Below are 13,615 nucleotides of genomic sequence, written 5' to 3' on the forward strand. Positions count from 1 at the left end.
TGTATTTTTTGGTGCCAAAAAGGAGTGCAAAATGGAAATTCAGCCATAAAATATTGACATAATCATCATGTCATGATAATTTGCAAACATCCACAGACAAAAGCTGTTGTTTTATATATTGACATTGAGTAACTGATTTGTGAGCCAACAGACCACTTTGTGAGCCAACAGACCTCATTTGCGAGCCAACAGACTGACTTGTGAGCCAACAGACTGACTTGTGAGCCAACAGACTGACTTGTGAGCCAACAGACTGACTTTGTGAGCCAACAGACTGACTTGGTGTCCCAACAGACTGACTTGTGAGCCAACAGACTGACTTGTGAGCCAACAGACCATCCTTGTGAGCCAATAGATTGTCATAGCTGATGTACGACCCCATCCGATGACATAACTCAATTCCAATACTGAAGTCGGTTCCATTTTGCACACATCTGCAAAAACAAAAGAGAAAAAAGTCGTTTTTTTATTCAAATTAATTTCTCCGATGTTCACAAATTTACAGCCGTTCCAAAAAAATCAGTTCAATATATCTCGTCCATGCATGCAGACTGTGCAGCATCCTCAACATGAGACTTGCTATAATTTTCATAATTTTCATCATAATTGAGTCACAACAAGTCACAGCATCAAATATTCTCGCAATATTTCAAGATCCATCATACAGTCATGAGTACACGTACCACAAAATTCTTAAAGGACTTGCTGATCGCGGACATAAATTGACAATTTTTGGTGCTCATACATTCGATTACAACAACAATCCGAACGTTACGCAGCACGTCTTTAAGCAGTCAATGGAAAATTATCGTAAAAATTTCAATATAACTTATGGACAGCAGCGTAAGATGCACTGGCTGCAGATGATAACAATGCATGAGACATATGCATGCTATAAGAAGTCACATGATGACATTGAACATCCAGAAATGCAAAAAATGATTAAAAATGGCAATAAAACTGAAAAGTATGACTTAATAATCATGGAATGTGCATTTTGTCAGTTGGCACTGCTTGCTGAGGTCCACGACTGTCCAATCATTCAATTTACAGCATCGGAACCGAGTGTAGCGTCCCATCAAAATATCGGCAATGATGTCAATCCAGCCGTCTATTCAGACTCAACAAGATTTCCATATTTACATGGTAAATTGACATTTTGGGAGCGACTTAGTTCCGTAACTTATCATTTTGTGTACCTTAATCATTTGTCACTTTTGGGATACATTTACTACATGAATAAGATCACAACCGACCATCCATTCCCAAATGTCACAAAGCATGCACATGAAGTCTACAACAGTCGACTAGCACTCATGATAGCCAACACGAGTCCTGAAATTGGACATGTCAGGACATTGTCACCGTACACAATACAAATTGGATTCTTTCATGTTGACGAACCAAAGGAATTGACAAATTTTGAGGTTAAGAGCTACCTTGATGCATCCACAAATGGTGTCATAATTATGAGTTTTGGATCGGCTATAAAGACGGCTGATATTGGAACTGACAGTATTGAGAAGTTCCTTAAGGCATTCAACATGACAACCTATAACATCCTGTGGAAGTTTGATGAACCAATTGAGCAGCATAAAATACCAAAAAATGTCAAATTGACTAAATGGATGCCGTTGTCGGATGTCCTGGCACATCCAAATGTTAAAATTATTATACATCATGGTGGACTGCTGACTTGCTATGAGTCAATTGCACGGGAAGTTCCGCAAATTATTTTCCCACTTGTGTACGATGAAGGTGCAAATGCGAGACTGTTGGCAAGTCGACAAGTCGCAATTGAGATGGATTTGGATGAGTTTGATGAGATTGAATTGGAAGCAGCTATTAGGGACGTGACTGGGCCTACATTTAAGCAGAACATTAAGCTAATGAAGAGCATGGCTCTTGATCAACCGATTAATAAGAGAGATTTGGCCATTTTTCATATTGAAAAAGTCATTAGACATAAAGGAAGGAATAGATATAGGATTGATGTTGATAATTCTGTTAGGTACTTGTTTGATATTTACTTGACACTGTCTTTGGGGATTGTCTTGATGTTTATTAGCTGCTTATTGATTTATAAGAAATTGAACTGTTATTTTAGATCTGATAAGATTAAACCTGAATAAAATTAATTTTATGCTTAATATTGATCTATTTTAGTTATTGATAGTCTGTGTGACAGTTGCTCTGACTGTTGCTCTAACTGTTGCTTTGACTGTTGCTCTTACTGTCTCTCTGACTGCTGCACTGACTGTCTTTCTGACTGTCTCTCTAACTGTCTCTGAGATTGTTGCTCTAACTGCCTCCCTGACTGCCTCTCAATGTCTCTTTGACTGTCTCTCTCCTTGTTGCTCTGACTGTATCTTTGATTGTCTGTCTGATTGTCTCTCTGACTGTCTCTCTAAATGTCTCTCTGACTGTCTATCTGATTGTCTCATCAACTGTCTCTCTGACTGTCTCATCAACTGTCTCTCTGACTGTCTCATCAACTGTCTCTCTGACTGTCTCATCAACTGTCTCTCTGACTGTCTCATCAACTACCTCTCTGACTGTCTAATCAACTGTTTCTCTGACTGTGTCATCAACTGTCTCTCTGACTGTGTCATCAACTGTCTCTCTGACTGTCTCATCAACTGTCTCTCTGGCTGTCTCATCAACTGTTTCTCTGACTGTGTCATCAACTGTCTCTCTGACTGTGTCATCAACTGTCTCTCTGACTGTCTCATCAACTGTCTTTCTGACTGTCTCATCAACTGTGTCTTTAACTGTCTACCTGACTGTCTCTTTGACTGTTTCTCCGACTGTCTCTCTGACTGTCTCTCTGACTGTCTCTCTGACTGTCTCTCTGACTGTCTCTCTGACTGTCTCTCTGACTGTCTCTCTGACTGTCTCTCTGACTGTTTCTTCGACTGTTGCTCTGAAAATTTCTCTGACTGTCTCTCTTACTCTCTTACTATCTTGCAGGCAGGTTTTTTCATTGTCTATCAAATTTGGGTCCATATCTTAAGTAATCCTTACATATTATCTTACATATTACATAAAATAATCATTTAAAATCAAAATTCGCAGCTTTCTTTATTTTTATTACAATTTCACCATAACATCATCTTCCATCAACAGTCTACACGTGCCTTTATTTTTCAGTCACAATTTACCATCAGACCTGAACACCCGACCGTAAAAAAATGAAGCTAATTTTAATTTTAATATTCATTTTTGGGTCATCGGAATGTGCACATATTTTGGGTATATTTCCATTTCCATACTTTAGTCACGCAACATTTCATCATTCGTACATGAAGGGACTGATCGATAAAGGACATAGTGCAACAATATTTACAACATATCTTGGTGATTATGGCGGAAATCCAAATGTGACACAAATTCACATGACAAAATCAATAGAAATTCATAAAAATCACACAGACATGCTGATGTATAAGAAGAAGAACCTGAGCTGGCTGGACATAATGCTTAATTATGAGTTAAAGTCATACCTTAAAGCAATTGATTATGAAATGGAACTGCCAGAGATGCAGGACATAATCCACAACAGCACAAAGTATAAATTCGACCTGATTATCATTGAGTGCTACTTCTGCACATACTTTAACCTGGCTGAGGTCTATGACTGTCCAATTATCATCACAGGATCATCGGACGTTCCAGCTATTGTTCATGAACTAATGGGCAATGCCGTTGACCCAACCGAGTATTGTGACTCGGAATTCCTGCCATATATGCATCGGGACATGACAATACCACAGCAGTTCCACTCGACAGCACTTTACCTATTTTTAGGATCTGCAATTCGACTGTACATGCATATTAAGCAACGTATGTTGGACATGAAATATTTTGGACATATAAAGTCAACGTACGATGCTAAGGCACTCAATAACATTGCATTATTGATGACCAATACAAATCCAGCATTTGGACATGTCCGTCCAATGATGACGGACACAATACAAATTGGACTGTCACATATTCGAGATCCACAAGAGCTGCAGGACATGGAACTGAAGAAGTACTTGGACGAGTCACAAAATGGTGTTGTTGTAATGGCACTGGGATCTAGAGCTGATCCAAAAAGTCTCGGAATTGAGAATGTCAAGAAGTTTATGAGTGGATTTAACATGACGAACATGAATGTGCTGTGGAAGTTGCATGGTGTTGACGACGGTGTTGATGTTGCTGATAATGTTAAAATTGTCACATGGATGCCGTTATTTGATGTTATGGCACATCCAAATGTAAAGTTACTCATCTTCCATGGTGGACTGTTGACGTCATATGAAGCTATAGACCGGGAAGTGCCAATGATTGTATTTCCGTTGGTTTTTGATCAATACATTAATACACGACATATGTCACGTAATGGTGTTGCTATGGAAATGGATTTAAATAATTTTGATGATGTGTCATTGGCTGCGGCAATTGAGGAGATGCGAAAGGATAAATATGCTGATAATGTTAAGGTATTAAGGCACAGGATGTATGATCGACCAATGAAAAGTAAGGATTTTGCTGTTTGGAATATTGAGAAAGTTTTGAGATCACCGAATGTTTATAAGAGAAGTGCCAATGCCTTTTATGAGAAGAAACTGCTGCACATGTTCCTGTACATAGTCTTACTTGTTATGTCATTGAAATATCTTAAAAATAAAATTTATAATAAAAATTAAAAATTTGGGGATTTTCATTATAACCTCAAAAATTCCAGTGTGAAGACACCTGAACCTCAAAAATTCTAGTGTGAAGGCACCTGGACCTCAAAAATTCCAGTGTGAAGGCACCTGAATCTCAATAATTCTAGTGTGAAGACACCTGAACCTCAAAAATTCCAGTGTGAAGACACCTGGACCTCAAAAATTCTAGTGTGAAGGCACCTGAACCTCAAAAAAATTCTAGTGTGAAGGCACCTGAACCTCAAAAATTCTAATGTGAAGGCACCTGAACCTCAATAATTCCAGTGTGAAGACACCTGAACCTCAAAAATTCTAGTGTGAAGGCACCTGGACCTCAAAAATTCTAGTGTGAAGGCACCTGAATCTCAATAATTCTAGTGTGAAGACACCTGAACCTCAAAAATTCCAGTGTGAAGGCACCTGGACCTCAAAAATTCTAGTGTGAAGGCACCTGAACCTCAAAAAATTCTAGTGTGAAGGCACCTGAACCTCAAAAATTCTAATGTGAAGGCACCTGAACCTCAATAATTCCAGTGTGAAGGCACCTGAACCACAATAATTTTAGTGTGAACGCACCTGAACCTCAATAATTCCAGTGTGAAGGCACCTGAACCACAATAATTTTAGTGTGAACGCACCTGAACCTCAAAAATTCCAGTGTGAAGGCACCTGGACCTCAAAAATTCTAGTGTGAAGGCACCTGAACCTCAAAAAAATTCTAGTGTGAAGGCACCTGAACCTCAAAAATTCTAATGTGAAGGCACCTGAACCTCAATAATTCTAGTGTGAAGGCACCTGAACCTCAAAAAATTCCACTGTGAAGGCACCTGAACCTCAAAAATTTTAGTGTGAAGGCACCTGAACCTCAAGAATTCTAGTGTGAAGGCACCTGAACCTCAAAAAATTCTAGTGTGAAGGCACCTGAACCTCAAAAATTCTAGTGTGAATGCACCTGAACCTAAAAAATTCTAGTGTGAAGGCACCTGAACCTCAATAATTTTAGTGTGAAGGCACCTGAACCTCAAAAATTCATCTTTTCTTCATTATTTCGTCTAAAATTGTAACAAGGTTGACATAAATAAATTCAAAACATTTTATTAGGCAATCCAAATATTTACGCATGTGTCAAGCCTTATCTCCAACTAAACTATTCAAAAATTTCATCATTTTAGTAGAAAGTTTTGTGGATGTGACATTAAAATTCAGTTTTCTGTTAATTATTCCAACATTTTTTGTCAACTTTCATCAAAATTCCAGCAATGGCATCAACTCCATCCAACCAATGTGGACAGGATTTTGAGCACATCAAAAATCGTCAGTAATTCAGCATTAAAAAAGCCTCAAAATTGACTAAAAATTTAATTTTTTCAGAATTTCCATCACTTTACAACTTCAGTCGTCATCATGGATACAATTCAGACTTTCATACATGCACAACTGTCAATATTCCATCAAAATTATGCTCAATTTACAAAACAATCGCAGACATTGAATCCATTTGCATGCCACGATCATGCACGGATGATAAAATTCATCAAATTTTAAGACAACTGAAGTTTTACCGAATTGACTGCAAAAATGTCAATAATCCGAGTGAATATTTGTTAATTGTTTGGTAAGGACAGTGTTAAGGGGTGTCTGGGGGGTAGTGTTGGGGTCAAGATTATGGTTTGAATGGCTATGGTAGGAGTATTGACCTTAAGATAGTGATAGGCAATCTGTGAAGGTAAATTGATCCAAAATCAAGCACCAGACTGAAGTAAATTTGACATTTTGATTGAAATTAACCCAATCCGGCATCAAGGTAGGGTTATGTCACCCTGGGGTTTAGATTTCTGATCGATTAACCACCCATGTGTCATGGCCCATTGGCATACTACTAAGTAAAGGGGAATGGCCCTCAAATTACCCCGTTTCCCATCAATACGCTCCTACTCTAATTACTAACGTAAGAAGAACGACGCATAACCATTCCTGCCGTTGAATACCCCCTACCCTTTACTCCTACTTGCCCTTCTCTTACCCGCCCTCCTCTTACTTTTATCACCTCACTACCCGCCCTCATCCTACCCTTACCCCTCTCCCTTCGCCTGCCCTACCCCTGCCCTTCCCCTGCCCTTACCCTGCCATTATCCTCTCCCTAAACTTACCCCTCCTCCTACCCTTACCCCTTTTCCTATCTTAATACCTCCCTCTACCTTTACCCCTCCTACTACTCTTACCCCCTTCCTATACCCTTACCCCTCTTACCCTTACCACTTCCCCCATATGACGTCATCAAATCTAAATTCTCATTTCTCAATTTTCAGCCTCTTTTTCATCACAATCCTGATCATCACAATTATTGGAACAACTTTTAATCACAAAATATCAAAAAAATTCCTTCCATACCCCACAAATCCCATACGACACTTCCTCCGAGTCACCTCAGCCTTCTCCTTATCAGACAACTTTAAAACCTTATTTAACACAAAATCATCGTCATCATCAATTGACTGCCTCAATGGAATTAAGGCACTATCGATGCCATTTATTGTTATGAGACATGCTTTTCAAATTGTTACTAATTATCAGAAGGCACGGCATGGACGTGATCATGAGAGGCTGAATATCCATTCGTTGCATATTACTGGCATTTTACCGACTGATACGTTCTTTGTTGTGACTGGAATTTTGTGTGCTAAATTTTTTATTCATCGGAAGAGCTTGTGAGTATTGGGAGGGAAGGTTAGGGGTTACGGGGGGTAGGGAGGGTAGTCATACCCACCTTTTAATTCAACATTCCTTTCAGATTCTCAAAATTTCCTCAAAATTTCTTCCAACGCTACATGAGATTGACCCCATCGGGTATTGTAGTCATGGCTGTCTTTATTGCCATCAAATTCCATCTAATGCCGACACATCCGAACTACTTTTATGACCCAGAGATTGAAAATTGTAAGACTTATTGGTGGACATCGGTGCTGCATATTCAAAATTATTTGAATGTGTCGGATATGGTGAGTAACTAGCTCCTAACCTACAAATTCCTAACCTACAAATTCCTAACCTACAAATTCCTAACCTACAAATTCCTAACCTACAAATTCCTAACCTACAAATTCCTAACCTACAAATTCCTAACCTACAAATTCCTAACCTACAATTTCCTAACCTCTAATTCCAGTGCTTTGGATCATTTTGGTTCGCAACAGTCTCAATCCAAATGTTCCTGGTCACACCACTGATCATGCTGGTCCTGAAGTATGTGAACCTGTTTTTTGGATTGATCCTCATGGTTCCGACGCTGATTTATACTCAAATTCCGGCATATAATGAGATGATGAGGACAAGATCGTGAGAAATTCTGTTGGAATTCCTGAACTTTTGACAAATTTTGACTATTTTTAGATTTATGGGAACAATTTGTGGATATTACTACACAGAAGCTGTAACTCGATCATATCCGTACCTAATTGGACTTTTTTACTACTGGATGTCAACAAAAACTTCAAAATTGGAACTGCCTAAATTTCTAACCTCAAAATCTGGAAAATTTTGCTCAAAATTGGTTAAAATTTTGGAAATATTCAGCATAAAGCTGCTCTGGGTGGCAACGGCACTGACTGTAATGTCACCAATAATTTTATACAACAACAATTCACTGTCACATGATGACCTGAACCTGCATTACCTGACTGTGAGGATCTTTTGGCCATTTGCACTTTGTTGGATTGTTCATGCTTGCCATAATGGTTTTGGTGGAATTGCCAACAAGATTTTAGCTGCCAAAATTTGGTTTCCACTTTCAAATATTTCGTTGGGAATTTACTTGATGAATGATCATACAGCTTTGTACTTGACGGAATGGTTGTTGAAGTCACCAGCTGGATTTACTTGGAATGATATTGTGAGTATCAAGGAGGTTCAGGTGCCTTCACACTTTAGATTTGCTTCAAATTTAATAATTTTAATGTTAATTACAGTTCTACATATTCATCCTGACCTACATTGTCTGTGTCATCAATTCTGTCATATTATTCCTGCTAGTTGAGGTTCCGTTTCATCGACTGGCACAAGGGAGATTTTGAAAAAAATTATAAAAATATTAATAAATAGAAAATAAGCAAGAAACTTGAAATTTTGTTAATTTAACTTCAAAATATCCCAAAATATAGATGTATGACTTTACCAAAAACAGCCGTTCAGATGCAGTCAAGGCTTACTTTTTTTTGGAATTAGCCAACATTTTGCACTGTCAATTTCACTCAGAGATGACTTTTGGTTCATTTTGGTCCAATACTTACAATATTTCACTTCATTCTAACAAGTTTGTTTTACAGCCTTTGGATGAAATCCACAAAGGAAACGCCGACCAGAATCTCGTACTTTGGACGTACGAAGGTCCGGGTAGGGAATGTCTGAAGACAGCTCTATCCTTCGAATCTTTCTACCATTTCAGGATATAAAGACTCTAGCGTCCGCTCAACATGCGGACAGAGAATTTGTACAAAATTAAGTAACAGAGCCAGCAACAGAGTAATGTTTAAAGTCTTCGTTGTAACTTAAGCTCCATTTAGGAACATGTTTGCAGTAAGGAAGTCAGTATGACTTCTAGAAAGCCCTTATTATTGTTATTCTTCTATAGGACTACCTCAGGCTGAGAAACTAAGCGGTATCGGCGGTATTTATATGAAAAACTGCGGTATTTAGCATTGTTTGTATGGAAACCACGGTATAACCACGAAGGTTCTCAGATTGGGGACTACCTGAACCGGGTCCTAACAATAAAACGAAGGTGTATGCACCCACCAGGTGGGAAGCTTGCAGGCCCATTTGGGATGTCATTCAGCGTGAGAATCGATATCAAACTCAAATTCCTATATAAACTCCTAAGCAGAGTCATCATTAAATCTAATTCCTATGTAAGCATCAAAACTTAGCACACAATGTATTATATATACAAAATGTGCAAAAATAATTCTCAATTTAAACAAATAATCAGCTGATGTTTATATCAAGAATATGTATCAGTGTGTCGAGTTATTTTAATTATGCGAGAATTTCATTTTTTTCTCTCAGATTACATACTGAATTAGTCTAAGTCTGTGTCTGTGCGCTGAGTCGTTAGTTTTGTGAATATTTCCGTGTCATGTGAAGTTATAGACAATTTTTTTGCTGATTTTAGTGAAAATTGTAGGAATTTTTCAGGAATTATTGCAATTTAATAAGATTTGGGAACTAAAACTTTGGAGTTTGCTGACTTTTTGAAGATAATTTGCTGAAATTTCATCAAAATTTGCAGAAAAAGTGAAATAATTGACAGAAACTGATGGCTAACATGTTATATTGTTGATTATTTGTAAAGATTAGTGCTAATTTGATGAGAAAATTACAAAAATATTAAAATTTACTGCAATTTGAAGTCAATTAGGTCGTCATAATCCAATTAGGGCTCAATAACAGCGAAGATTCATCAGAAAAACTACTCAAAACTGCTCAAAGATCCCAAAAAAGCTCAAAACTTTTCAAAACTCTCTTAAACTCCCCCAAAACTGCACGAATTTACACAAAAATTCAAAAAGTTACCCAAAAATTCTCATAATTCCTCAAAATTCCCCCAGAACTGCTCCAAACTGATCAAAATTCCCCAAAAATCATCTAAAATCCAAAAAATTCTAAGAAACTCCCCAAAATTCTTCAAAAAATCCCAAAAACCCCTCAAAATTCCTCAAAACTTCTCAAAATCCCACAAAAAACCTAAAAATTCATAAAATTTGCTAAAACTTCCCCAAAACCCCCAAAACCCCCAAAACCCCCAAAACCCCCAAAACCCCCAAAACCCCCAAAACCCCCCAAAACCCCCAAAACCTCCAAAACCTCCCAAAACTCCTCAAAAAATCCTCAAAGCTCCCTAAAATATCTCCAAAACCCTACAAATCCCCTCAAAACTCCCAAAATGCAAATAAATCCCCAAAATCTCTCAAAATTCCTCAGCCTCAACCTCATCTGCATCCACAAAAAGAAGCTCCTACTCATCCTTACATCCCTCATCCTCATCATCATCATCTACAGCACAAAATGCACAATTGACATCAACAAGAATCAAATTTATCAATATTTTGAGTCCAAAAATGACAATTTAATTCACATTTTATTTTGGACAAAATTTTGCAATCGAATTTATTGGAATATGGATGCCGAGACAGTTGGACGTGATTATTTGAAGGATGTTGATTGTCCTGTGATTAATTGTGTATTTACACATAATCGTGACTATCTTCCGTCCAGTACTGACTATGATGCAATCATTTTTCATGTTGGTGAGGCTAAGAATGGAAGTGAATGGAATGAACCGAGGTTCAGGAGATATGATCAGGTTTATGTGATGGCTAATAAGGAGTAAGTTTGGGTGTGGTATGGGAAAAATGTAGTGGGAGTGGGTGCTGGTGGGTTACTTACTTGCTTTCTTGGTTGGTGTACATGGAGCGCACGGGTGCGCACTTGAGCGCACTAAAGCGCACTATGGCGCACTAGGACGTCAATTTCCGCGTTTAGAGAACATCTGTTGACAGTTCTGTCTTTCGATAACTTCTGCTAGTTCTGGAGGGTTGGTGCTACTCAGAAGCGTAGTCAAGGGTACAAGGAAGTAAGAGAAGCAGATGACGTAGTGCGTGCCAAGGCTGCTTGGGGTGTCTGGATTGATTCTTGACTTTCGGATAAATTCTTCAATTTTCTATGATTTTTGATGGAATTATCCAAGATTCCCTAAATTAATGCATTTCTTTAGACACAAATTAAGAACCTTATACCCTCCCCCACCTCCAAAATGTCTGAGTGCACCCCTGTTGGCGTATCATTTGATGAGTCTTTAGGTCAAAATGTGTAGGAATTCTGACAGAATTTTGTCTAAATTTCATTAAATTTTAGTTGAATTTTGTCTGAAATTTAATCGATTTTTTGATGAGTTTGACAAAATTTCGACAAAATTTTCACACATTTTGACATAATTTGACCACAAACCCTATTTTTTCACATTTACCCCTTTATCCTCACCATAACACTCATCAAATCACTCAATTCACATTTTCCAGAAGTCCAATTCTTACCAAACGGAACCTAACGCTGTACAACAACTTCTTTAACATGACTCTTACATATCGTCTTGATTCTGATGTTCTATGGAGTTATGGGATGGTCTTTGATATTGAAACAGGTGCTGTTGTTGCTCCATCAAAGGGTGCCAAGTGGAGGAAGCCTGAGGCTGTTCATGGTGAGTATTTTGAAGGGGTTGAAGCAGAGTTGCAAAAATGGAACCTGTCAAAGGTTAAAACTGTACAATTTTATAAAACCATACAACTTATTAAGAATTTGTACGGTTTTTGACTGTGATATGCGCAAATTTGGGTTAAAATGGAGTCATGTTGACTTTTTTTATCCAAAATTCGGATCAACTTCAAGTTCTGGATCATAAATTGCGTAATTTCATGTCTTAGGGGTAGGATCGGTCGTGGTTCTTGAGTCTGACTGGCTTTTTGATCATTTTTTGCTGTTTTTTCTGCCATTTTCTGTCATTTTGGAGTCGTTTTTGTTGAAAAAATGACAGAATTTCGTAGAATTTCACTAAAAATTGCTAGATTCTATAAAACTCAATTGACTAGAGCATATCCAGAGATTGGAGGGTTGACGGTTGAAGCCCAAAGCTCCTTACTCTTTATTTGTCAAAAATTCCTCAATTTTCCATCATTTTTTTGGGTCAAAACTCCCCAATTCCTCCAATTTCAGCAATTTATACAAAAACACCCTAAACCACCCCCATCAGTCCCTAGATAGACCCCACGTTTACCCATTGCCCCTCAATACCAATAACATGTCAAATTTCCATCCATTTCAGACCCAAAAGTCCTAAAACTCATCAAATCCAAATCAAAAATGGCAACTTGGTTCGTATCACATTGCAAGGCATTTTCCAATCGAGACCTGCTGGCTAAAAGGCTTCAACAATTTATCGATGTAGATATTTATGGAAAATGTGGAAATCCAATTTGTCCACGTGATATAGCTGGTACATGCCTGGACATGCTTAATTCCACCTATAAATTCTATTTTGCATTTGAAAATTCCATTTGTACTGATTACATGACTGAGAAGGTGTTCCTTAATATGGACAATTATGTCATACCAATTTTATACAATGGAGTCACTGACATGCAGCACTTCCTACCACCAAAGTCATACATTAATGTCAATGACTTTAACAGCATCAAGGAACTCGCAAATTATCTCAAATTTTTGGACATAAATCCACAAGAATATGCAAATTATTTTTGGTGGAAAAAGTATTATAAAATTAAGTTCCGCCCGGATAATTTCACATTCTGTAACATGTGTGTGAAGCTTAATGAGTGGAGGGATCAAAGGAAGATACAGCAGTATCCAGACTTGGATACTTGGTATAATTATCAGACTTGTAAGGATAAAGTTAAAGATTTTGTATGAAAAATTTTAAATAAATTGTTTAAGTTGTAAATTGATGAATTGTGTTTGAAATTTAACGGTTTTAAAAAATTTAAATCATTTACCGTCTTTCAAAATTCAAAATTTAGAATTTTCAAAAATCCTAACTTTTTAACGGTTTTTGAAAATTCAAATTTTGCAAGTTTTCAAAATTTCAAATTTTTTAGCAATTTTCAAAAGTTCAAATGTTTTTCAAAATTTTAAATTTTTTTCAAAATTTCTAATTTTTTTCAAAATTTCAAACTTTTTTCAAAATTTCAAAATTTTTATCGGTTTAAAAAATTCAAAATTTTTTAAAATTTTCAAAAATTATTACTTTTTAACTTTTTTTGAAAATTCAAATATCTTAACGGTTTTCAAAATTCTTAACAAATTTCAAATTTTCTAAAAAATTTTACCGATTTTTAAAAATTCAAATTTTT

General features: G+C 37.1%; 3 protein-coding genes across 3 annotated transcripts; all 3 read left to right on the top strand.

Moving 5' to 3' along the window:
* Positions 1-569: 569 nt before the first annotated feature.
* LOC139086276 (UDP-glucuronosyltransferase 1A8-like) lies at positions 570-4,694 on the top strand. Its single transcript, XM_070634721.1, has 2 exons — positions 570-2,011; positions 3,278-4,694. The coding sequence occupies exons 1-2, from the start codon at positions 570-572 to the stop codon at positions 4,692-4,694; spliced, it is 2,859 nt and encodes a 952-aa protein (XP_070490822.1).
* Positions 4,695-5,875: 1,181 nt separating this feature from the next.
* On the top strand, positions 5,876-8,810 carry LOC139095591 (O-acyltransferase like protein-like). The gene is made up of 7 exons (XM_070647012.1): positions 5,876-6,011; positions 6,069-6,312; positions 7,007-7,405; positions 7,489-7,696; positions 7,864-8,033; positions 8,088-8,586; positions 8,663-8,810. Exons 1-7 carry the CDS (start codon positions 5,957-5,959, stop codon positions 8,765-8,767), a joined length of 1,680 nt encoding a protein of 559 aa, XP_070503113.1. The 5' UTR covers positions 5,876-5,956; the 3' UTR covers positions 8,768-8,810.
* A 1,025-nt stretch (positions 8,811-9,835) lies between these two features.
* On the top strand, positions 9,836-13,175 carry LOC139086366 (alpha-(1,3)-fucosyltransferase C-like). Its single transcript, XM_070634836.1, has 4 exons — positions 9,836-9,872; positions 10,674-11,078; positions 11,771-11,949; positions 12,571-13,175. The coding sequence occupies exons 2-4, from the start codon at positions 10,870-10,872 to the stop codon at positions 13,173-13,175; spliced, it is 993 nt and encodes a 330-aa protein (XP_070490937.1). The 5' UTR covers positions 9,836-9,872; positions 10,674-10,869.
* The last annotated feature ends 440 nt before the right edge of the window (positions 13,176-13,615 follow it).

Source organism: Chironomus tepperi, unplaced genomic scaffold (genome assembly GCF_022539635.2).
Source record: "Chironomus tepperi strain 1889 unplaced genomic scaffold, CSIRO-AGI_Ctep_v1 contig_7, whole genome shotgun sequence".
Classification (NCBI taxonomy): Eukaryota; Metazoa; Arthropoda; class Insecta; order Diptera; family Chironomidae; genus Chironomus; species Chironomus tepperi.

Bases quoted from the DNA above. Each gene is read 5' to 3' on its own strand.
- LOC139086276 (XM_070634721.1), top strand. From the start codon at position 570: ATGAGACTTGCTATAATTTTCATAATTTTCATCATAATTGAGTCACAA. The intron at 2,012-3,277 runs GTACTTGTTTGA...TCCATACTTTAG, and splicing joins GATGTTGATAATTCTGTTAG to TCACGCAACATTTCATCATT.
- LOC139095591 (XM_070647012.1), top strand. From the start codon at position 5,957: ATGGCATCAACTCCATCCAACCAATGTGGACAGGATTTTGAGCACATC. The intron at 6,012-6,068 runs GTCAGTAATTCA...TAATTTTTTCAG, and splicing joins TTTTGAGCACATCAAAAATC to AATTTCCATCACTTTACAAC. The intron at 8,034-8,087 runs GTGAGAAATTCT...GACTATTTTTAG, and splicing joins GAGATGATGAGGACAAGATC to ATTTATGGGAACAATTTGTG.
- LOC139086366 (XM_070634836.1), top strand. From the start codon at position 10,870: ATGGATGCCGAGACAGTTGGACGTGATTATTTGAAGGATGTTGATTGT. The intron at 11,079-11,770 runs GTAAGTTTGGGT...CACATTTTCCAG, and splicing joins TATGTGATGGCTAATAAGGA to AAGTCCAATTCTTACCAAAC. The intron at 11,950-12,570 runs GTGAGTATTTTG...CATCCATTTCAG, and splicing joins GAAGCCTGAGGCTGTTCATG to ACCCAAAAGTCCTAAAACTC.